Source organism: Trichoderma gamsii, assembly GCF_001481775.2.
Source record: "Trichoderma gamsii strain T6085 chromosome Unknown Scaffold_6.2, whole genome shotgun sequence".
In the NCBI taxonomy this organism is placed as follows: domain Eukaryota; kingdom Fungi; phylum Ascomycota; class Sordariomycetes; order Hypocreales; family Hypocreaceae; genus Trichoderma; species Trichoderma gamsii.
Genome location: NW_020171343.1, coordinates 805196 through 828852, shown reverse-complemented (window position 1 = coordinate 828852; position 23657 = coordinate 805196). Strand labels below are relative to the sequence as shown.

The window sequence follows — 23657 nt, the reverse complement described above, 5'->3', positions numbered from 1 at the left end:
TTTGGATGCCTAAAAGCTATATCCAATAACTCGAACCCATGGCGGTTTCATTGCAGGATAGCATGATCCGAGTACTTGGGGCTGGATCTCCGGTATCATACTTGATACTCCATACGTGCTTAGCTCCAGCAAGCCTCGTGGGGGTGTGACATTGCCGAACAGTCTCTTCCATGATACAAGCGTGTTCCATGCGGGCGGTGTACTACTTTCAGTCGTCCTCCGTAGCTCACATGCTCGTGTCCATGATGGCTTTTTCAAAGCAGGCATCAACATTATCACAGCTGCCACTGGTCAATGTTAGATCCCATGTGCGGGTCTTGTTTATGCCCCCGGCTTGGGCAAGGATAGAACGTGGAGCGGAATGGCTTTGAAAGCGGGTGGTCTAATGCCAAGCTAGCGGCATGGTGTGTGGAGATTGGCAAGACGGTTCAGCAAGGGTGGCGTATGAGGGCTGAGGCACTTGGCATGGCCAGTTGGAGGTGGCGTATCGAGATATTTCCTTTTCTTCGCTGAAGCTCGAACGTCGTGAGAATCGTTTCAACCCGAGAAAAGCCTGGAGTATACACGTAGTAGTCTGAGTGAATGAATCGAGACTCACATAGTGAGGCTAGACATCGACTAGCCTTGACCATTTTCAATCGCGGTATTGATGTTGGACGCGGTGAGGCCGAAAGCTTGGCTTGTACTATGTAATCAAATATTTCCACCCTTGGTATCTTTAGTCTGGCTAAGGAGGCTGGGCGGTAAGCTCCGACTAGTAACATGTATTATTGGAAATGGAGACTACAAACGATGGCAGCAGTCGAGTTTCCTAGCATTTGCTTCTGTATGCGTTGCCACTTTTGAGTTGCAGACCGAAGGCTACTCTGTCCCGACTTAGAGTTATCAGGCCCTTATCTCTGCATTTTTGAATCGTAGATTCGACCCATCAGTCATGCTGCAGTCATGAATGTCTCGGCTTTCTCAGCTTGACTTGTTTGGATAAGATCTACCAAGTACAACGCCGAATATCAAACAGTAGATTGCTGTAGATAAAGCGGTGATCCACCTGGACGGAGAGATGTGGAGACGGGAGAGTACAGAGTACAAGAGAGAATGAAAGCTTGGCTTGGTCAATGGAAGCAATAATTCCAGAGCTGTAGTCTTTCATCACGTGTTATGGATGCATGACTCTAGTAGCTAGGATTACCTGGTCTGATGGCGGTGCCAAAACTTTGCCATCATCTAGCAGGTTGATGACTGGCTTCCCAGCTGCGAATGAGTGTTTTGTATTCCTAATATTGACTTCGCCGTATCAATACTTCAAGTTTGTAGCGCTGCAAATCATGTGTCAGTACGCGTACTTTCTGTTGGTTCATCTCCGTATTCTTGCAAGTACCTTAGGCATCTCTGACTCGTATTCGACTGTAGTAACAGGACTTGGGGACCTCGTTTGCCATTCTCCGCCCACTGGCAAGCATCAGCTGCTGAGCTAGCCGAGAGGGGGAAAAAGCGGAATTTCGGTTTTGTTGATTGACAGGTTACTTCTTGCTCTCACTTCTGGCAATGATCAGGCAGCAGAATTAATTTGTGGGAGCAGATTAATGGACCATCCCCACCATGCTGTTTTAGCAGCTGAAGAGTACCTCGATGATCAGCAGATGTCAGCGCGTATACGAAGTACTTGCAGTGTTGGATGGCACTTTTGGCTGCTCAGATCTCGACGTGATTCAATGAGATACAGTCTTCTGTTGATGCTCGTTATGTGTATAAAGTCAAGAGGTTCTGTATTCGGACATATTCGTCCAAGTCAATATCTGGTCTGGTGCCACGCTAGGCAAGAAGAGGAGCGCGCTTGGCTTCTGCATGGCCGAGAGCCGTTCCCAAGAGAGTGAGGCGACGGCTGATTTCTGAAAGCTGCTAGCAGCGTCTGTACATAGCAGCCACTGGGCATGGCGTGAGCATTGGCGCGCGGGATGCGTTCGCAAGTGGATGCTGATAGTGCCGCGGCCCCAGCCTATTTCTTCGCATGCCGGCCACTAGTGGGAGGCATAACCCCGAAAGCATCCAGTCAGCATGTGAGGAATTCTGTTGCCTGTTTCTCGCTGCGCATCCCGGGCCTGGCGATCCATACTGGTTGCTGCACTGGCAAACTGGCATACAATTTTCCACCTGTGGCCTGTGGTACTGGCTCTTGGCATGGTGTAGCAGTGGCATTGCAGGTTCCCCGGTTCGGTGCGAGTGCCTCTTCGTGGCCAATTCTCGTCCAGGTTCGGAGTATTCGACGCTGGGTGTACGTACCTACCTACTTATGTTAGCTTACCGTTCTTGATCTTAGCGAGCACCAACATTGGCTGTGGCGACGTGGCGAATTGGCCAATGGTCGCCGGCAGGCCATGCGGATGCCGTAGATGAGGAGAAAACCTTGCTCAGATCTCGAAGTTCTAGGCCGTGGATGGAGGGCGTGGTTTGATGCTTTCGACCAAGACAGTCGCATCCGGCGGGTTGGAAAGGAAGAGTCTAGCTGAGATGCAGTACCAGATGGAGGGGTTCGCAGAACGCTAAGGTACCGTAGCTGGTACTCGGTACGTACCTCGCACATGCACTCAGCCTGTGCCTTGGCTGACGCAGATCTTGTCTCTTTGCCCTCAGCTGCTCACCCTGATACTGAGCGAATTATAGCCGAACCTGGGCTTGTTGGCCCTTCTTGCTGCTGGTAATGGCAAACACGCCGGCGCTATTATTCACCGTCTGGACCTGCTGGAATGCCGATCTGCACAAGTAGCACACGCAAAATAAGCAGAGCAGGGCGTGGGCATCTACCAGCGATTGCACGGACGCTTGCAGGGCGCCCTTCGGCAGCTGCTTTCGCCTACGTCAGGGGACGCCTGGCGTGCCTTCAGGGGCCAATTACAGCGCTGTCCAGGGGGGGTCGGCGCTAGGCCCACAGTGGCCAAACAACGGGTTTGCGATTTCCACTTTCAACCTCTAGCCTTAGACATTGCCGTCAACACGAAAGCAGCAGTGGCTTGCTTTTTGCTTTCCCATGGGGAACTGGAGCCTCTGCTCCTGTCTGGGGTGCGGGGATGATTCCCCCGTCTGGAGAAGCAAGAGGGTCAATCTCACGCTTCAGAGATGGCTTGCTCTGGGGGAAGCGAGATTCTATCTGTGGCTTGCCGACTGGAGTGTCTCGACTCTACATACAGACTGACTGGATGCGGAGATGATCTCTGCTCGACCGATACGCGGTATGTAGCCAGAGTAGCATCTGCTTGCGACTCTACTGCAGCTGGCAGCTAACTGGCGTGTGGCAGCACCAACGAGCTTCATCCTGACCCCTTGGCAACGCACTGATGGCGCTGCTTGGCCGAATGCATGAGTCGCAACGGCTGTCTTCCATGCTTCTGAAGACGGTTCTGCGCCCAAGCTCCGCGCCACCATCAATGTCAGCCGAGCTATACCACTGAACTAGCCTGTCTGTCTATCTTCCAGCCAAGGGTGGGTCGGACAGGGATAGGCCGCAAGCCATGCTGCTTGACTTACATGCCGAATTGCTGGATTGTGCTACTGCTACACCTCCCAGGCCATGGGCTCATGGCTTCTTGACTGTGGAGAGACAAACCACGCGACGAGCTTCAGATAGAGCCATTGTTCTCCGCCTCCGGACTCCAGTTTTTCGTCTCTTCCCCAGACTCCAGTCTCGGCTCAGGACAAACAAGTATATTAGTCCTCCTCGCCTCCCATCGTCCTGACATTCTTTGTCTCGACTTCTTCATCCCAGAAGCAGCATCACTCTTTGCCTCTCCCATTTACATTGATCGAGGTTAGGAGAGCACGCCAGCTGCGGACAATTCCTTTGCCCACCATGGCGGAAATATAGTGAGTACACCTGCCCATTGGCATGTCTTCTTCTTTCATCAAGCCATTTGCTAATCTATTGGTTGATACAGCAATCACCCAGAGTCCAAGGGTGCTCACGAAGCAACCATGGAGAAGGGAGTCACTTACACCGAAGAAGAGGAGTATGCTCAGAATCTCCAGGCCAAGATTCGCAACCCGCTCAAGGGCATTCCTCGGGAACAGCTCATGACGGATGTTGAGTCCTTTGCCTCTCGTCACGGGCTCACTGAGCACACTCTCCTTCTCAAGAAGGGCGCGCTTATTGCCCAAAACCCGGCCGAAGCACACAACATTGATGGCGACGAGAAGCTCACCTCACATGAATTGAACATTCTGGAGCGTGAAGTGACACACAAGTGGCACATGCCCGCAAGACTCTTCATCACCATCGCAACATGCTCCATTGGTGCCGCCGTTCAAGGCTGGGATCAGACTGGCAGCAACGGTGCTACCATCTTCTGGCCCGATGTGTATGGCATTGGTGACCAGAGCATCACTCGCAACGCTATTCTCGTCGGTCTCATCAACGCCGCTCCTTACATTGGCAGCGCGTACGTACAATCTCCTCTTGTTCATCCACTGATACGCTTTTGACTAATTGCCTCTTAGTTTCATCGGTTGCTGGCTCTCTGACCCCATCAACAACCACTTCGGTCGCCGTGGTGTCATCTTCTTCGCTGCTCACTTCTGTATCTGGCCCGTTATTGGTTCCGCTTTCTGTCACACCTGGCAACAGCAGCTTGCCTGTAGATTGCTCATGGGTATTGGTATGGGTGCAAAGGCTTCTACTGTTCCCATCTATGCTGCAGAGAACGCCCCAGCTTCCATCAGAGGTGCTTTGGTTATGTCATGGCGTACGTTTCCCACTGTCCATACACTAAAGCGTCTCAGCTAACGAAATCTCTAGAAATGTGGACTGCCTTTGGTATCTTGCTTGGAAGCGCCTTCAACTTGGCTGTCTACCACGTAAAGGATATCAACTGGCGACTGATGCTTGGCGCTCCTTTCATTCCCGCTGTTCCTCTGGTTGCCCTCATCTACTTCTGCCCCGAGTCACCTCGTTGGTACATGAAGAAGGGTCGCTATGCCGATGCTTGGAAGTCTCTCGTTGTCCTCCGAAACGACCCAATCCAGGTTGCCCGAGATATTTACTACATCTCTGCCCAGCTGGACATCGAGAAGGAGCTCGTTGGAAAGACCAACTACGTCACCCGATTCACTCAGCTCTTCACTGTCCCTCGTATTCGCCGTGCCAACTTGGCTGCTTTTACCGTCATGATCGCCCAGCAGATGTGCGGCATCAACATTATCGCATTCTACTCGACTACCGTCTTTGTTAATGCTGGATTCACTCAATTCCGGGCTCTGATTGGCTCATTTGGATTCGGTCTTGTCAACTGGATCTTTGCCTTCCCTGCTTTCTGGACTATTGATACCGTAAGTTTTGCAAATTATTTAACCTGAATCGTCACTGGCATATACTAATAATTCTATAGTTTGGTCGCCGAAGCCTTCTGCTTTTCACCTTTCCTCAGATGTTCTGGACTCTCTTGGCTGCTGGTCTCTGCACTTTGATCTCTGATGACCATGAGACGGCCCGAACCGGCCTCGTCAGCCTTTTCGTCTTCCTCTTTGGAGCTTTCTACTCCCCCGGAGAAGGCCCCGTTCCTTTCACCTACAGTGCTGAAGTGTATCCTCTATCCCACCGTGAGACTGGTATGGGTTTCGCCGTCGCCACCTGCTTGTTCTGGGCTGCCGTCTTGGGAACTTCATTCCCCTTCCTGCTCGAGCGTCTCCAGACTGTTGGTGCATTCGGCCTCTACGCCGGCTTCAACGTTGTCGCTTTCATCATGATCTTCCTCTGGGTTCCCGAGACCATGCAGCGCACTCTTGAGGAGCTTGACTATGTCTTTGCTGTCCCCGTCCGCACCTTCATGAAGTACCAGATCACCGTTGCCCTGCCCTGGTGGTTCAAGAAGTACGTCTTCTTCCAGTGGAGCGCGACCAAGCCTCCTCTGTACCAGTTCGACGCTGTCGCCTCTGATCTGCGCAGAGCGTCTATTCACCAGGCTACCGTGGCATCATCGGATGATGAGAGCAAGCGAGCATACTAAGAGTATGAAAAAACATTTTATATACATATGTGTTACGACTTGGGTTGGGTTTAGGGATGATTGTTGCGTTTGAGTTTTTTTTTTTTTTGGTTATTACGTGGATAGGCAATGCGCTGCTGGGAACTGATACCCCTTCCTTCATTATTATGATATAAGGAGATTATATAAGGAATACACGAGTGTCTACACTCTAAATCACGTTCACTTTGTGCTGTATATGTGATATGTCCGGAGTCCTTACTCTCAAGAATATTTCCTTACACGAAAAGCCAAAGAAGTTATAGCCATCTCTGCATGCAAACGTCATTAGGCTTTTTGTAAGCTTTTGAGGATTTATTCCGCTTGCCACTAGCCGAGGCTGACTAGCAGCGGCTTGGATATTCTCATGTGACAAGACGGCAATGATGTAGGAGATCTTATAGCCAAAATGCCTTATGACTAACATCTATTTCGTGGCATTGCACCATTGGGTGCATTGCAAAGAGGGGAAGAGCATGATGGCTATCGTGCAGAAACAGTACGCTGAGCATTTCAATTGATTTGATTGAGGAGCCCACGAGGGCGCTGGTTTTGAACTTACAATACTATTATATGTCAGTACTGATCGACAAACGGGCGTTCTCCAATGACTTCGACGCACTAAAAATACGTGTAATCGGTCAAGTGATTAATGTGGGGTCTGCTTGAAGGTGACCTGCATATTGAACACGATACAGATACGGAAAATGCTACGGGTTTACTAGAAAAATTCAGTGTTTCATGATAGACAATCCTACAGAGATGTATATATTCCGTGTCTATGCATCATCTACATACACTTATAACGAACAAGTTCAATTATATCTTTAGAAATTATCAGCCATCCTTTCAAAGTAAGCCGTGAGAGTTAAACTGCATGAGCTAACCCACGGAGTTCGGAATGCTCCATATTACACACTCCGTTGGGGTCGCAAGGGGATCGGAGATCCACAAAATCAGATGCTTGGCCAAAAGCGAGCATGAAATAACGGTCGTGTCGCCTATCTCATGCATTTGTCCGTGTCCTTTGCTTCCATCTCTTTTTGTTGTTCCTCCTGGAGAGGCTGCTTTGAATCTTTTCGGAACGATCAGCTGCCCGCCTCATCTCAGTTCGAGGCTGTAGATACGCTTTTACCAGCTAATATTTGGGATTAAGCTGTGGCGCAACATCTTTGGATAGCTAGACCAACATTGTCAGCATTCTATTTCTGCTTTCCAGCCACACAGCCGTTTCAAGTTTCATTCAAATCGCCAACATGCCCGTATACTGACTAGCCAGCAAGCCACGTTGTTCATAACTCGAGCTGTGGCGCATTTTCTAGCCATGGCTCTAGCTGACGATGGCAAAGAGGACGATGCTGTTGGGCAGGCTGCCGCAGTCGATGTGGAGAAGGCGGAGCTTGGAAGCACAACGGACGCATCTACAGACGGGCCCCTAAACCACAACAAGCTCGACCAGAGCCGCTTCTCCATCGCCAACGCGGTGAATCTGTCTCTGGACGATGTCGAGCCTACGGATGTTCAGATCCGGGGACTTACCATTGCCGTCGATACTTCTCCTTCATGGCTGGACCCTTCCACTTATCCTGAGCTATTCTCTGCCAAGCTGAAGGCTGCACCGCGCATCAAGACGCTCTTGCATTCTGTTGATGCTAGCTTGAAGCCCGGGACACTGACGGCCATTATAGGCGGCAGTGGCTCTGGAAAGACTACGCTGCTGAATAACCTCGCCGAGAGAGTTGTCAGCTCCAGACTAAGTCAACAGGGGCTGGCAACGTTTAATGGCCGGGTGGGCGTGAATAGTGTTCGCCATGCCTATGTTATGCAACAAGATATTCTATTGCCCACTCTGACTGTTCGAGAGACACTGAGATACTCAGCTGACCTTCGACTTCCATCGTCAACTACCGCTGAAGATCGCGAGAGAGTCGTCGAGGAAGTCATTCGTGAGCTAGGCCTCAAAGAATGTGCCAACACCCGCATAGGAAATAGCCAACACCGTGGATGTTCCGGAGGCGAAAAGAGACGTGTGAGTATCGGCGTTCAGCTCCTGGCAAACCCATCCGTGCTATTCCTCGATGAACCAACCACCGGCCTCGACGCGACAAGTGCCTTCCAACTCGTACGAACTCTCAAATCACTGGCGCAGAAGGGCAGAACCGTCATCACCACAATTCACCAGCCCCGATCAGAAATCTGGGACCTATTCGACAACCTCGTCATCTTGTCCAAGGGCAGCCCCGTCTTCTCAGGCCCCGTCTCCGAATGTCTCCCCTGGTTCAAGGAGCTTGGATACCAACTACCGCTGTTCGTCAACCCGGCTGAATTCGTCATCGACATTGCCGCCGTAGACAATCGCACTACTGAACTAGAAGAAGAAACTTCCGCACGCCTCGAAAGACTGAAAGCGGCATGGAAGATTGAAAGCGAAAGTCGTTTCCCACCTGTACAGGACATTGCTGTGATGGGAAAACGGAAGAAGCGCTCGCAGGCGGCAACGCATGCAGGGTTTCTCCGCCAAGTGCGAATTCTCACAGACCGGACTCTGAAAGTCACGTACCGAGATCCTCTCGGCATGACGGCATCTCTGCTAGAGGCTGTTATAATGGGAGTTGTAATTGGGTACTTGTTTTTTAACCTCGGCCGTGATCAGGCTGGAATCCGATCCCGCGAAGGTCTCCTCTACATCGCAACCGGCCTTCAGGGCTACTTGATCCTCATGTTTGAAACGTATCGCTTGACCATCGACATGCCAACATTTGATCGCGAGTCATCAGAGCACTGCGTCGACGCTGTCCCATACATCCTGTCTAGACGCTTGGCTCGTCTCATCACAGAAGATTTCCCGGTGCCATTCTTGTTTTCTCTCATTCTGTATTTCATGGCTGGATTCGATCACAATGCCGCGAAATTCTTCACCTTCTTCAGTATTGGCTTTGTCAACCATTACGCTTGCGTCATGTGCGCTTTTACATGCGTGGTGGCGGTGAGGCACTTCCCAGGGGCGAGTTTGATTGCCAATTTTGCCTTTACAATGCAGAGTTTAGCGTGCGGCATGTTCATACAGAGCAATACTATTCCGGTATATGTTCGGTGGCTGAAATGGATTACTTGGTCGGTGAGTTAATATTCAACCTTCTCCCTTATGCGTATGGGAGCTAATGATGGCATCAGTTTTATACCTTCGGAGCATACTGCGGAAACGAATTCCAAGGCAGTTTCTACGACTGCCCTGAGTCGGGTGGCCCTTCAAACCCTGCCTGTCTTCAGTATACTGGAGAGTTCATCATGTCTTCACTTGGATTCCCCAGAAATTGAGTTGCCCGTCCTATTGTCTGCCTTGCATCATTCGTCGTCTTCTTCATCATCTTGTCAGCTATCGGGCTGCATTATATAAAAGTCGAAATGACCATTGCTCGATCGCGAGTTTCAGATACTGACCTGTCAGCCGGAAAAGAGAAGATGACAGCGCGATCTATCGCAGAAGTCCGGACCATTGATGTTGAGCTTGAGAATTTCTCTCTGGATCTCGATAAACGAGCCTTGAATGGCAAGAAGTTGCCGCGAAAGAATATACTCAAGCCAATCAATGTGAATTTTCACGCTGGTACATTGAACATCATCATGGGCCCGTCTGGCAGTGGGAAAACATCGCTGCTGAATTCAATGGCACTGCGACTGCGCAACTCGATCGGCACTCACTACCGTCCATCTGGGAAAATGTCGTTCAACGGTGCAGTTCCATCCGCTTCGGTTGTTCGATCGGTGTGCTCGTACGTCTGCCAAGACGACGATGCTCTTCTGCCGTCATTGACGGTTCGTGAGACACTCCGCTTTTCAGCTGCACTACGGTTGCCATCTTTTATGAGCAAAGAAGAAAAATACCAACGCGCCGAAGAGGTGCTCATGAAGATGGGCTTGAAAGACTGTGCGGATAATCTGATAGGCAATGATTTGGTAAAAGGTATCTCGGGAGGGGAGAAGCGAAGAGTATCCATTGCTGTGCAAGTCCTCACTGACCCTCGAATACTTCTCCTTGACGAACCGACATCTGGATTGGACGCCTTCACCGCAAGTTCGATAATGGAAGTTCTCCAAGGTCTTGCAAACGAAGGTAGAACGCTCATCCTGACCATTCATCAGCCTCGATCAGACTTATTCAAGCACTTTGGCAATGTACTGCTGCTTGCTCGTGGCGGCTCTCCAGCCTATGCTGGTTCTGCCAAGGATATGCTTAACTACTTTGGCAAACAGGGGTATCAGTGTCCCCAGCATTCAAACCCGGCTGATTTTGCCCTGGACATGATTACCGTCGACCTGCAGCGAGATGACAGAGAGGCAGAGAGTAGGGAGCGAGTGGGAAAACTCATCGAGCACTGGAAGAAACACTCATCCGATGCAAACGTGTCTCGACTTCCGGGGATCATTGAAACTGATGAGATGGACGAAAAGAAGGCGTCTCATGATGATGTCAATGCAGTAACGTCGAAAGAGTCCGAACCTCGGCACAAATCCTTCAACAGAGCCAACCTCTCAACGCCAGCAGAACTCGGCGCCCTCGTCCATGAGCCAGCTTCTCTCGCCACCGCCTTGCCTCTACTCCTGCATCGTGCCGCCATCAACACGCGCCGTCAACCCCAGCTCATCATGGCCCGTACGATGCAAGTGGTGGGACTGGCCATCATCTTCGCGCTCTTCTTTGCACCGCTGCACCACGACTACTACGCCGTGCAAAACTGGATGGGCTACATACAGGAAGTCGGAGCCTTTTACTTTGTTGGAATGCTGCAGAATGTGGCCATCTATCCAACCGAGCGAGATGTCTTTTACCGAGAAGACGATGACGGAGTGTATGGCGTCAATGCATTCCTGCTCTCTTACACAATCCTCGAAGTGCCCTTTGAGATTCTCAGCTGCTTGATCTTCGGCATCCTGATGTGCCTCGCCGTCGGCCTCCCAAGGACAGCAACCATGTACTTTGTTTCGGTATTTGGCTGCTTTGGCATCGTCTCATGCGGCGAAAGCCTCGGCATCATGTTCAACACCGTCGTCAGCCACATCGGCTTCGCGGTCAACATCATGGGCATGTTCCTCTCCATCGCCAACGCCATGGCCGGCATCCTTTCCATCGACGCCCCCAAGGCCTTCAAGGCGCTCAACTACCTCTCGCCGATCCGGTATTCGCTGCGCGCCATCGCTCCGTATGCCCTGCGCAACGAGAAGTTCTACTGCAAGCCGGAGCAGCTACTCTCAGACGGCACATGTCCGATTGAAACGGGCAAGCAGGTACTGCAGCTGTATGATTTCGACGACAATCCGGTAGTGAACGTGGCAGCTCTCGCGGGATGCGTCGTTGTGTATCGGCTGCTGGCCTGGCTTTTGTTGAAGTTGGCGAGGGCACGATGGGGCTCCAACAAGTAGAGAGATGTGCAACTTGTTCTCTTGCTCAATGTATACACTTTGAAGCAGCCACGTAGCAACAATCTAGACTGTAAATACATAATCTCAAATTGATTTCAGTATACCCGCAACCATTGCACCGTCTTGGCATCTCGTATCGATACAGGCCCATCTTTAATCCGCCGTCAAATAACTTTCCGCCGCCCGTCCCGTCAGCATAACTCAAATCGCACAAACCATGGCGCTCATTCAACATCCTTTTGAAAACATTTATAACAAATATTACATTCCGGCGTCCATCGTCTCTCAGCCACTGCGTCTAGCAAGAATCGCATCATCGTGCTCTCATGTTACTGGCTGACGTCAGTCCGCCTAGACCGACCTTGGCGAATGAACATCCAGAACTCGCCTCCCTCGCGTATCTGCATCGAAGTTTGGTCAGGCTTCAACTTATTCTTTGGTAAATATGTCTCACAAGCATATTTAGTGCCCAATGTGCGCATATGTATGTAGAGTTCTGCTCTTTAGATGGTTCATTAATCGAATATTATTTCTACCTAAACATTACACTCCAAAAACAAAATGTCAGCAGCTAACGTTGCGCCTTGAATGGTATGCCCCAAGGGAAAAGAAATGCCCAGAACGCCCGCCCGCACCAAATCATGCCATCTATCTCTCTAGCCGTCCATGCATATATCATATTCTTCGTGTTTCAAAATGCCTTGACAAAATCATAGAATCGTTTTTTTCATGTCGTTTAGAAAACTCTCTTCTCAGTGATGGACTCGCCAAACGGCTTGCCCTCGATAAAGCCATCGCCGGGAGCGTTCAAATCAAACACCTTGCGACCACGAAGCCACGTCTCCGTGACACGACCGGTAAACTCATGGCCCTGCCAAGGTGAACAGCGGTTCTTCCAGCGCATGTCGCCCTGAGTAAAAGTCCAGGTGTGGGCGTCGTCGAAAACGCAGATGTCAGCGTCCATGCCGACCTTCAGAGCGCCCTTGCGATGAGACAGACCGACCTGCTCGGCGGTGGCTTGGCAGCAGAGGCGGACCATGTCCGTGATGGTTGGCGCCTTGGATGTTTCCGAGCGCTTCTTGGCTGCGGTATGCAGAATAGGCAGACCAAGACCGACGGAAGAGATGCCGCCCCAAGCAGCGAAGAAGTCGCCACGGGCTACAGTCTTGCTAGACGAAGCATCTTGGGGTCCATTGACGTCGACGGCAGAATCCGAGTGAGGCATCGAAGGCCTCTCAAGGTGATCGGGGAGCAGCTTCAGCTGAGGCGTGCAAGGCGAGTGATCGGATACGACGGTTCGAATGCAAGAGTCGTCGGCGACCAGCTCCTCCCACAGACCATCTCGGTTGTTGGCCTCGCGGATAGGAGGGCAGCACTTGTGTCTCGTGTCGCCCTTTTCGATCTCTTCTGCTGAAAGTCCGAGATAGTGGAAGCAAGTCTCGGCGGTGATGTTGATGCCTCTCTGGCGGGCCGCCTTGAGGATGGGGGTCGCTTGCGTCGCCGACAAGTGAACAATGTGCAAGTGCAGCGATGGAGCGATGTGGGCGTGCGCAAGGATTTCCTCAATAGCGTACGTTTCGAAAGCGGGCGGCCGTGACTCGAGAAAAGTGCTGTAGGCGGTCAATTCGCCTTTGGGAGCGGCGGGAGGATCAGACGTCTGCACGGCATCTCCTACCGAGTCTGCAATGGGAGGGATCATCTCGGCGTGGAACATCAGAGTGGTCGGCTCATCCTTGAGAGTCTCCATAGCTAGCGCGACATCTTTGGCCGACACGGCAGGAAACTCGTCAACGCCGGACTCGATAAGGAAGCCTTTGAAGCCTCTGACGCCGGCCTCTACGAGTGGCTTCAACTCGTCTGCATTTCCGGGAATGACTCCGCCATAGAAGCCTACGTCTACCCAGCACTGGCCGCGGCTGGCCTTGAGCTTCTCTTCGAACCCGTGGAGAGTAGTTGTCGGCGGGATAGCATTGAGCGGCATGTCAACGACTGTGGTGACACCGCCGCTCGCAGCTGCTCGGGTGCCGGTCCAGAATCCCTCCCATTCGGTTCGACCAGGCTCATTCAGGTGGACGTGGGCATCCACGAGGCCCGGTAGCAACAGCTTGGGAGAGACGTCTACATAGGTAGCGCTGGGAGGGAAGGCCGAGGCAGGGACAATCTCTGGCACAATAGAGACAATCTTGCCGAGCTCGGGGGATACGCAGATGGTGGCCGGAGAGATGATGAGGGAGTTGTCCGGAAGCGTGAGGACAGCTCGCGTCGAGACGAGGACGTTGAGAGGTCCGACGTTGGAGGTATGAGAGACGGTCATGGTGACAACTACAGCCCGTGGGGATGCTTCCGGGCTCGGCGGCTGTGGGGGTTGAGTGTAGATGGGCTCTTTGGAGCGAGACACCGCTACTTCCAAGAGGCCTTCACGATGAGAAACAGTAACACGAGGCGCACAGCCAGAGTACGAAGAACTTCACAGACTACTGATGGAGAGGGGAAGAAGGGAACTACGAAATAAGAAGAAACAGAGAGAAGAAGAGGCCCTGCGAGAGGCAACCGCATCATCGGCCGGGCCCGATGACACTCCTGAAGCAGCCTAGGCCATCTGGTGGATAGTGGCGGGCTGGCCTTATCTCAAGTCGCGATGATACGGGGCGAGCGGTAGATAAGGAGTGGCTAAGGCGCCGGAGATATTGGAACTGCATCGCCTTAACCCGCAATTCTGGCTATATACGCTGTCTACCAGCCAACTAACTCCTAGCAGTTTCTCCCAGAGCAACTCTCCTAGCGCAGCTGCAAAAATTTTCAACTCCATAGCGGCAAAATCAAAGTCCAAAGAAGAAATATGAAGGGATTCGCAAAGTCCGAAGATCACTAACAAACTGAGAAAATCCAAGGGTAAAAAAAAAAAAAAGAAAAAGGCCCACATCACCCTTATCGGTCTTGCCCGATGGGCCTTCGCAGCAGGGCCGAGGTGGAATCGCATGGTCCTGAATGGCAGACTGCGGTTGCGCGCGGCCAATCAGCATTCGATCGAGTAAGAGTTACTCGACCGGCGCCAACAATCACCAAAAGACTTCGGCGGAGTCGGGATTGACGATAAGCGAGAGGCACGGCTATCAAAGGCGTTATCAGCGGTGGAGTTCAGGGTCTTCCGGATGTCGGGGCTTGCGCCACAGGAGAGTGGCTGGTCAGCTCGCATTAGATAATCCGAATAAATGGACCGTGATGCCGAGCGTGGGTGATTCCAGGACGAGAAAAAGAGGGGATTCCATGCTGTGACTTTGGTCTTTGCTCAATTTGGAGTAGCTGCGCCTATTATTAGTGCAGCTCAATACATCCGCTGGTGTAGTACTGCGTTTGGTGTAGTACTGCGTTTGGTGTAGTACTGCGTATTCTACTCTGCTGTGCTACGTGAGAGTATAAACGATACAAGAGAGCAGCTTCACGCTAATAGTCTAGTGGCCATTGGTTCGATACAGCCCAGCAACAAAACATATACTCATATCACCTAACCCTGTATGCTTGACGCGCCGTGAAAGAACAAGTGCACAAGACTTGGGCATATTCACGTAAAGTCACGTATAAACGCCGTGGTGTCAACCATATCCGCAAAGCGAGCCATGTGTAAAACAAACACAACCATAACCCCACCGGCCATATGTCATCTGTCGTAAAAATGATCGAATCGTCTTTCAGCTTCCCCCCTCTGCTCTTCTATTGCTCAAGATACGAGCATGTGAGACACGGTTGCAATGTTTCCCGGTCGAAAGCTCAAGGCCTGTCTGCGCATAAACAACTCGACGCAAGGGACATTATTTAATAAGGCCCGCTCCAACCATGTCTCAATAAAAAAAAGAAAAGAAAGAAGCATGTGAGGGAATTGCCTAGGGCATTATCCGAAAAAGCAGGCTGAGGCTGACTTGTTTGCTGCAGCTAATGAACCACTACTGCCGCGCCATCCAGCCTGATTTCCTTGGAGCATCAGCACCCATACATGCTCCGAGAGACTCAAGAGATTGGCGTGCTCTTATGTGCTCAGTTGTTTTGCCCCCTAAATGCATGTTTTACTCGAACCGGGTTACTGAAGCTGCTCGGATGGCATCCTATTTGCTTCCCTCTTCTCCACACGCTTCACGGCAGCGAGTGCTTTTGATATCTCCAGGTGAAGTGATATCCGCAAGAGACACGTGTATTGCTGAGCAATATACAACAGGTATACACTGATGATCTCTAATAGCGGTGTAGATAACTATTGAAAAGCCATGCATATGCAAATGTGCTAGGAACAGCCGCTATTGGTTGTCGCCGGAGGCTGGACCTTGTATGCTTATTTTCTTGCACCAGCACTATCTCTTGATTACGAGAACTTCCAAGGAGAAAGCTACATAAAGACTATCCACAATGGACTAGAACAGTCCGTTCAATCATGAAGCATCCCTCCCCGGACAAACTATCTGGCAGCCTACGCTCCTGTCCAAAGGGAAGTCTCCAAGTCACCTGTGTCTAAGCTGTCACCGAAGAACGCCTCCATTGGCTAACAAAGAGATAGATAACTTGTACGTGATAGCTATCAAGACGTAAACGAGACTTGTTCAAGTGAACATGTCTCAAATCGTCACATCTCTCACATGTAAACATGATGTGGAAGCATAATAACACTAGCATGTATCTTGCCTCAACTGAATTGTCTTGAGCTGAACAGGTAGAGACAAACGCTAATACTTTATAGGATTTTATCCTGGTTTCCCAAATACATTAGTGCCGCTGCAGCTCCTTTTTATTTCTTTTTCCTGAGTCTAATCGGCCGCTGAATGTGTCCGAGCCGACTTTGGAAGCTGAAGTCTTACGCTGCTCATCGATTTTTTTTCTCCTCTGCGTAGATTCATACACATCAACTCGTAGTCTCATTCAACAATATTCGACTATTCCTGTATATTCTACCGAAAATACCGAGAGTCTGGCTGATTAATTGAACTGAAGAGATGCTCCGGGCAGTTGTTTGCTACGTGAACTAAGTGAACATGCTTATATCACGTCAACTCAATCCCCAGCCTATCAATATGTCCGACTGCCTTGTGGGGACTACTAGCATCTATTGACCCTTGTCTTATGTGCCTTGTGAGACAGGGACTCGACCGCACAGTCAATATGCCTCTCATTTGCCATTCATGCACTTTACATTGGCACTGTTAGATGACGTCTGACCCAATTGCTCTCTCATTACCCCTCCTGGAATGACTGATGGGTATTTGCTTTCTATCCTGAGGATGAGCATGGCACAAGGTACTCTCTATTGGTCTAGAAGTATGGCGAATCCTCTGTCTGTCTCTCCCAAAGACAACCAACTAGACAGATGATACATCACCATTTACCACGTGTGGCCAGCCCAGCTCCCCGTTTTCAGAAGCCCAGAAAGAAAACGAGGGGAGAAAGCAATTAGACTTTCGTTTTGCCTACTGCCCCAGAACCAGACCCCCCCAGAGTGAAACACGCAAACCGACTAGTGACAACGATAGCCGCCGCCCCCGATCGCAGCTAATTTAGCAGCATGTGCCATCACAACAACCCACTTTCAATGGGAGGTTGCGCCAAGCGGAACTGTGACAGGTCCAACGCGCCGTCTATGCGCCTCCCGGAAAGCTGGGGCCTGCCTGGTCCTGTAATGTCGAGGCACTGACTGGCTGAGTTTATGGGTGTGTTATCCGCGAGGAGAGGGGGAAAGAGATTGCCGGAAGATCTCAAGTATGAAGTAAAGTGACTGATTGAAGCTCTTCAGAAAATGATAAATACCCCGAGAGTTCCCCAAGTCGAGGTTAACTTCTTTCTCCAGAGCACTCATCTTCTCATTGCAACTCTCATCTACTTCTTCACCTCAGCTCGATTCAATCAACAGTCATTCATCTTCTGCCACATCCTCTCGCGGATAACCACTCTCCTTCTAACGTCTGAACCATCATACCTGAACCATCATACCTGAGATCCATCCATCTCATCAACAATGTGTCCCGACCACGTCGACGTCCGCCCTTTCAACGAGGAAGAAACCGAGGTCGTCCTCCAAAGCACACTCCGCGGCCCCTTCCGTGATCCTTCCGTTCCAACTACCCTGATTGAGGCCCTCTCGCCCTCCTCCTACGCATCGCCCAACTCGCAGGTGTTCCCCAACCTTGCCATTGGGTCGCCCAACATGTGGACGGCCGAGAATTCCCCCAACGCTTCCATCTTCCCTTACATGATGAACGAGGCTGGGGAGCATCTGCCCATCTCTCAGTACAGAGACTGCAAGGCTGATACCGGCGTTGATCAAATCAACGGCTTCGTCTTTGTCTGCGATACTGCGGTCGAGGAGTTGCAGAGCCCTCAGGGACGCTACTTTTACAAGGACTGCAAGAAATACGGCTCGGGAGCCCAAGTCAATGGTGTTGAGATTGTGGTTCACGGTTCTGTCAGGAGGGCCCCAGCACCGCCATCCCTCCCTGGCCGATGGGACGGTGTGAACTTGGTTAATGCGGAGAGTAGAGACGGAAAGGCGTCTTATAAGAACCAGATCAATGGAGGGAGGATCCGGCCGATGATGATGGCCGACATGGGGATCCCATCTGGCAGTGCTTAATGGTTCAGTTTGCTCACTGATGAAAATTGTTTTTGTTGTCTGCATTTAAGGAAAGGGCCTTTTGCATTTTGCGAGGCTGTCTTGTTGATTGTTTTTGTTTGTTTGACTTTTTGTACCCAGAATGGTAATATAGAGCTTGTTTTGTGTTTATCACGGTGATTTTGGGTAGATAGACTCAATTGATTGTTTATGCTTTTCAAAATCTACGAGTTTTCATTTCGTCCAAGCATCTGTCTGTTCGGTTGGAGTGGTGAGTTACAACTGAATATTTTAACCCGTACTATGTGTTGAATGTTACTTCAGTAATGAGGCGGAGATACCACGTCCGCTATCTGCATGCTCTTTAAAGGGGATGAATAGACAGTTGAGCATAATACAAGCGAATAGGGCGTTAATTGAACCAGCAAATGCATCCGCAAAGACCGCTTTCGATTCAATAGGTACTCCTCTACTCCATACATGTACCGTCTGCCCCCAAAATTGTCCACTTCAAGCAGCCATCCATATGAATATCCAATCGAAATGCCATTTCCCCCTTCTCCTCTCATGTTGTATGACTTTTGTCTACACTGGTTTTTCCCCTTAGAATTTTGTTTTTCTTCTCTATGAAAAAAATAGCCGACCTTTTCTATCAACGTCCAAGAATAAAAAAAAATGCCTCTTTTTTCGTTTTCTTTTCTCCGTCTCCAGTGTTTAAAAGCGGAAAATGACTCTTCTTAGCAACTCCCGTACCAGACTCCCTCTTTCGGCCAACCCTTTGTCCTGTTTTTTTGTCTTTCTCTCATTACACGTTTGTCTCTCATTGAGTGGAATATTGGTACAAAGCGCCATGGCAATAATGCTCTCTCGTGTTATTCATGTTGTGTCAATGCAGTGTTTGGGTTTCGTACAACAGGAACTGGTTACTTTTGGCGCTGAATCGTCTTGTGAGCCATTTCAATCAGCCCATCCTTAGCCTCGCTGTCAGGGAAGTCGGCAATGGCAGCAATCGCCTTCTCGGAGTAGTCGTAAGCGAGAGCTCGGGTCTGCTCAATGCCGTCGCTCTGAAGAACTAATTGGCGAGCCTATAAGATCATGTAAGTCTATAGAACTTCAATATACCATGGGTGATACAAGCGACTTACTCTTTCAACATCACCTTCTTGGGCAAACTTGCGCCCAACAAGAGCACCAAGCTCCGGCATCTGCTTCCAGGCAAACAGCAGCGGTGCTGTCGCCAGACCCAGCTCCAGATCCGCTCCACTGGGCTTACCCAGGTCCTTGCCAGACCGAGTGTAGTCCAGCATATCGTCCACAAGCTGGAAAGCCAGACCCAAGTTGCGTCCATACGAGTATGCGGCCTCAACGGTGTGCTGGTCAGCGTTGCCTAGAAGCGCCGAAGCTCGGCAAGACTTGGAAATGAGACTGGCAGTCTTGAGGTATGTCTTTTGCAGGTAGTAGCTCAGCGTCTCCTCCGACCACTTGGGGCTGCGCTCATCGCGCTCCGTGTTCTTGAGCTGCATGAACTCGCCCTCAACCAAATTGGCAATGACAGTAGCCAACAGCTCCACAACCTCGGCATTGCGTAGTCGCGCCAGCGCAACGGAGGCCCTGCCCAAGAGGAAGTCACCCGCCAACACGGCCATCTTGTTACCAAACTCCAGGTTGGCTGAGGGCGCACCGCGCCTTGAAACAGAGTGGTCGATAACGTCGTCGTGCAGCAGAGATGCTGTGTGAATCAGCTCTGTGATTTCTGCAAGCCGTCTCTGGCTCGGGAGGATGTCGAGGTTTGCCGACTCGGCCAATTCGCTCTCGTACGATGTTGTGTTCGACATTGGGTTGACGTCGCTGAGGATTTTCAGCGGGGATATTGACGTATCGATCCCCCTTGCTGTCTCGGGAGCCGCATCGAGAGGGCTCTTGGGGCACAGGTGAGTGGCCCGCGACATGAGCAGGACGATAAGCGGCCGCACATGCTTGCCCTCGGCTTGCGTATAGTACTTTGCGACGCGGTCGAGGGCGGGGTGGCCCGATCCCAGCAGCTTGCGAATGTTGCCCGTCAGGAACTTCATCTCCTTGGCGACGGTTCGCAGAGGATCAATCGCCATGCCATCTTTGGCAGCTCGCTTCGCAACGTTGCCCACCATGTTGGAGGCCACCTGGACGGCGGCGGCCCATGCCGAGTTTCGGTTCGAGCTGGAGTGCAGCGCAGCCTTTTGTGCGCCCAGGACCCTCAGACCAGAGCTCGAAATGACGGATCGCTGGCAGAGAAGGCAGGTCGATGCTCCCATTCGGCCGGCGACTGCATCGCGCAGCGCCGCCGAAGCTCCCGCACGGAGCTTCATCTGCGAATAGATCGGGGTGCGGCAATCGAGGCAAGGCCGAGGATGTTGGCAGATCCTAATTGCGGGCGACTCGCACTGCGCGCACTGCGACTCGCAGCAGTTTAGACACTAATTGAGAGAAGTCGAAACGTTGGTAAAGAGCCGCAAAGCCGCGCGGTTCAATCGGTTCCTGGGATGAGGTGATTCCTCCGTCTGGTGTTTTGAGCGCCCGTCCAGCTCGAATCTCGCCTTCCGAAACTTTTGCGCAGCCTTTTGGCGGGACTTTCTGATGGAGCTGAGGGGCATATCGGGAGTGGTCGCAGCTGTTCATTGGCCGGTGCAACCTCAGCGCCGTAAGCCCTGGGCGGCTGGGCCTACAGGGGGCCTCGAAGCCCTGTAATGCTACTGCACAACAGCGCTGTAGCTGCCCTCTACCGTTGCTAAAGCTCCGGGCGAACGACCCGCCTTGCGTCCTGAGGCCTTGGCGAACCGATAGCCTATTGAAGCTCCCACCTGTACGCGGCAGCGCCCCACTTATGGCCGAGCTGCATATCCGCCGGGCTCATGGATTGAGCCGATCGACCTACAGACTCATTCATGGAGACGAGCAAAGGCTATTCAGGCCATCATGGTGCTCTTAACAATGACGCCGTCCATTGTGGACGCACTCAAGCAGGCAGACGAGCAACACAAAACGGACGGCCAGCACAAAGCAGACGGCCAGCACAAGGCCGACGAACCCAGCAACGATGGCGACCGGGATCAGAGCAATGACGCAGCAGCTTCATCGTCAACAGAGCCAGCAGTCGGCAACCCCATTTCCCACAGCGATATACTCAGTCTTTACAAGAAGCTCAGTGCATCAGAGCCAGAATCTAAATACAGCCTAGAGCAGCTGCTTCGAGGATCTCAAGTCTACATCCCTCCCCCTCCACCAAGACCAGAGCCAGTCAGTTTCGCTTCCATGCTATCCAAGCCAAGACCTCCTACCAACAATATGCTAACAATTGTCTTCCATTCTTAGTCCGAAGAGTACAAAGCTCTCATGGCCCGTCTTCGCCGCGACGAAGACGCCCGCGCCTACGAACGCATGATCAACCCACCCCTTCCACTCGAATCATTCTCAAGCCGATTTCCAAACGCCGCGCACGCATTTGCAGAAGCGAACCGGCCTTCCAAAGCCGAAGATCTCGGCGACGACGAAATCACATACAACGAAGTGCAGCGCCAGGTCATGCTCATCATCAATTTCCTCGTCAGTATTGTTGGAGTGGCAGCTACGCTTTGGATCGCCGGCCGGTGGTGGAGCCTCTCATCTCGAGTATTCCTGACGCTTGGCGGCAGCATAGTAGTTGCCATTGCAGAGGTGGCTGTCTATTCGAGTTACATGTGGAGAATGGGCGAGGCAAAGAGCAAGCAAGGTGCTGTCAAAGAGATCAAAGAAGTGGTTCAGTCCTGGGTCGTGGGACAGGAGGGAGAGAATGACGGTGACAAGAGTGTACTGCTGCAGAGTAAGGTCGAAGAGGACGAATCAGTAAGGAGGAGGATACCGACGATTTCAGTGACGGAAAGCCCATAGTCTTGATATCTGCATTGTATGCTATTTGTTATGCTTTATCTGCAAGCGTTTTGTTGATTCTTCTGTATACATTGATACCTGTGGCTCTGTTGGCGATATTTCAACTGCCAAGACAAATTAATGGTATAAGCCGTCAATTTAAAACATACCCCACCTTTAGTATAGAATCCAATGGCTTCACTCATTCGATTGTAAGCATACAATAGCCGCAAAATGGAATTTTCAGAGCTTAGACCTTTACCAGAGCCAAAGCTCTCAATAGTGCACCGCGCAGAAAGTGGGTGCATGTGACATCGCGTAAAGTGTTCGGTCGCGTCTCGACGCGTCTCTGCGTGGGGCCGACTCTCGTCAACTTCCGTGAGCTCTGGGCGTCCATTGTCTGTAATGTTTTTTCCAAGCTCCCTTTAGTCAACAGCTCTCGATTGATATCACAAACTCTCTCCAACACTGTACTCATGATCAAGACACAAATCTTCTTCAGCCACTGTCAAATTTTGGACACAGCTTTCCGCAATTGGATAAAGCTTCAGTCTCAAACCGCATTATATCATTGAGAGAATCTAGGTTACACACGCGAGTTCATTCAGAGCAGCCATGGTGAGCTCCTCACCTGAATTCTCAATGTCAGTAAAAGAATATACCGGAAAACCATGGCTTCTTGCTCACCCATTATCCATGCAGAACCAAGCCAGGACTCCATCTCCGCAAAAGAGACAAGCCGCTCCGCACCTACGGCAGGCAAACATCAACACCCGAGGCGCAAAGTGAACCGCCGTCCAAGAAGGCACGGATATCGGCGGAACGAGAGAGGCAGCAGGAAGAGAAATTTGCCTCGGCTCTCACCAGTGCCAATGGCGTTACCAAGTCCGGCGACGATGCGGCGATAGCAGGCGCATCAGACCAAGACGCCTCAGCTCAAAACAAGGCGGAGAAACCTGGAGAGTCTCTTAAGAAGGGATCTATCCTGAGCTACTTCAAACCGGCTTTACAACAAGTCCCAGTGGCAGCTGCGCCTTCACAGCAGCTACAAGTCTCACCTCCTGAGGAATCTTCTCCCCCTCCGCAGCCATCACCAAAGCAGCCTGCAAAACGGAAACCTCGACTTCTCAGAATCAAAACCACCACTCACGAGCCATCCGATCAATCATCATCATCACAAGAAACAAACGATAACCCCGCCCCTCAGAAACGCCGCGGCCGCCCATCTCTCAAAAGCAACATCATCTCCAACACACTAGAAGCGACATCATCAAGCAAAGATACCACCCCTTCATCCTCCTCAGCTCCGTCACCAACAAAGCATTTCGCCACCATCAAGCCGAAAAAGATCAAGCCGTCCTCTGCAGCTGTTCAGACCACGCTCAATATCTCTGCCCAGGCCGCCTTCTCCGAATGCAAAATCTGCAACACCGTCTGGAATCCCCTGTACCCGGATGATGTAAAGTACCATATCAAGACGCACAAGGCCGTGCTGAGGGGGGAGAAGAAGCGAAAGATGGACGAGTTATGACATCAGAATTGAACTTTAAGGCATGCATACACAACTAGCATATAGGAGAGCGATTGATATGTATTTTCATTTTCATACGGCTGCAATGGATGGGATAAACAGCGATGTTAGACAGGTTGAAATAATATTGTTTAGTGGAATTATAGAAGTACTCTCAGCATCTACTGATAACACTTCTCATCAAATACACATAAAATAATTCATATATAATAATTCACATCCC

General features: G+C 51.1%; 8 protein-coding genes across 8 annotated transcripts; 6 read left to right on the top strand and 2 right to left on the bottom strand.

Moving 5' to 3' along the window:
- Nucleotides 1-3844: 3844 nt before the first annotated feature.
- Nucleotides 3845-5993, top strand: TGAM01_v202560 (sugar transporter; the record flags this gene model as incomplete). The annotated part of the gene is made up of 5 exons (XM_018805005.1): nt 3845-3858; nt 3930-4430; nt 4489-4733; nt 4787-5316; nt 5376-5993. 5 exons carry the CDS (start codon nt 3845-3847, stop codon nt 5991-5993), a joined length of 1908 nt encoding a protein of 635 aa, XP_018661729.1.
- A 1342-nt stretch (nt 5994-7335) lies between these two features.
- TGAM01_v202558 (ABC transporter) lies at nt 7336-9329 on the top strand (the record flags this gene model as incomplete). Its single annotated transcript, XM_018805004.1, has 2 exons — nt 7336-9129; nt 9186-9329. The coding sequence occupies 2 exons, from the start codon at nt 7336-7338 to the stop codon at nt 9327-9329; spliced, it is 1938 nt and encodes a 645-aa protein (XP_018661728.1).
- Nucleotides 9330-12168: 2839 nt separating this feature from the next.
- TGAM01_v202559 (allantoinase) lies at nt 12169-13746 on the bottom strand (the record flags this gene model as incomplete). Its single annotated transcript, XM_018805002.2, has 1 exon — nt 12169-13746. One exon carries the CDS (start codon nt 13744-13746, stop codon nt 12169-12171), a length of 1578 nt encoding a protein of 525 aa, XP_018661726.2.
- A 1619-nt stretch (nt 13747-15365) lies between these two features.
- On the top strand, nt 15366-15685 carry TGAM01_v202557 (hypothetical protein; the record flags this gene model as incomplete). The annotated part of the gene is made up of 2 exons (XM_024549015.1): nt 15366-15591; nt 15675-15685. The coding sequence occupies 2 exons, from the start codon at nt 15366-15368 to the stop codon at nt 15683-15685; spliced, it is 237 nt and encodes a 78-aa protein (XP_024406254.1).
- A 1742-nt stretch (nt 15686-17427) lies between these two features.
- Nucleotides 17428-18042, top strand: TGAM01_v202556 (hypothetical protein; the record flags this gene model as incomplete). The annotated part of the gene is made up of 1 exon (XM_018805001.1): nt 17428-18042. The coding sequence occupies one exon, from the start codon at nt 17428-17430 to the stop codon at nt 18040-18042; it is 615 nt and encodes a 204-aa protein (XP_018661725.1).
- Nucleotides 18043-18944: 902 nt separating this feature from the next.
- Nucleotides 18945-20366, bottom strand: TGAM01_v202555 (hexaprenyl pyrophosphate synthase, mitochondrial; the record flags this gene model as incomplete). Its single annotated transcript, XM_018805000.1, has 2 exons — nt 18945-19106; nt 19167-20366. The coding sequence occupies 2 exons, from the start codon at nt 20364-20366 to the stop codon at nt 18945-18947; spliced, it is 1362 nt and encodes a 453-aa protein (XP_018661724.1).
- Nucleotides 20367-20973: 607 nt separating this feature from the next.
- On the top strand, nt 20974-21924 carry TGAM01_v202554 (hypothetical protein; the record flags this gene model as incomplete). Its single annotated transcript, XM_018804999.1, has 2 exons — nt 20974-21294; nt 21370-21924. The coding sequence occupies 2 exons, from the start codon at nt 20974-20976 to the stop codon at nt 21922-21924; spliced, it is 876 nt and encodes a 291-aa protein (XP_018661723.1).
- Nucleotides 21925-22518: 594 nt separating this feature from the next.
- Nucleotides 22519-23434, top strand: TGAM01_v202553 (hypothetical protein; the record flags this gene model as incomplete). The annotated part of the gene is made up of 2 exons (XM_018804998.1): nt 22519-22547; nt 22606-23434. The coding sequence occupies 2 exons, from the start codon at nt 22519-22521 to the stop codon at nt 23432-23434; spliced, it is 858 nt and encodes a 285-aa protein (XP_018661722.1).
- Between the last annotated feature and the right edge of the window lie 223 nt (nt 23435-23657).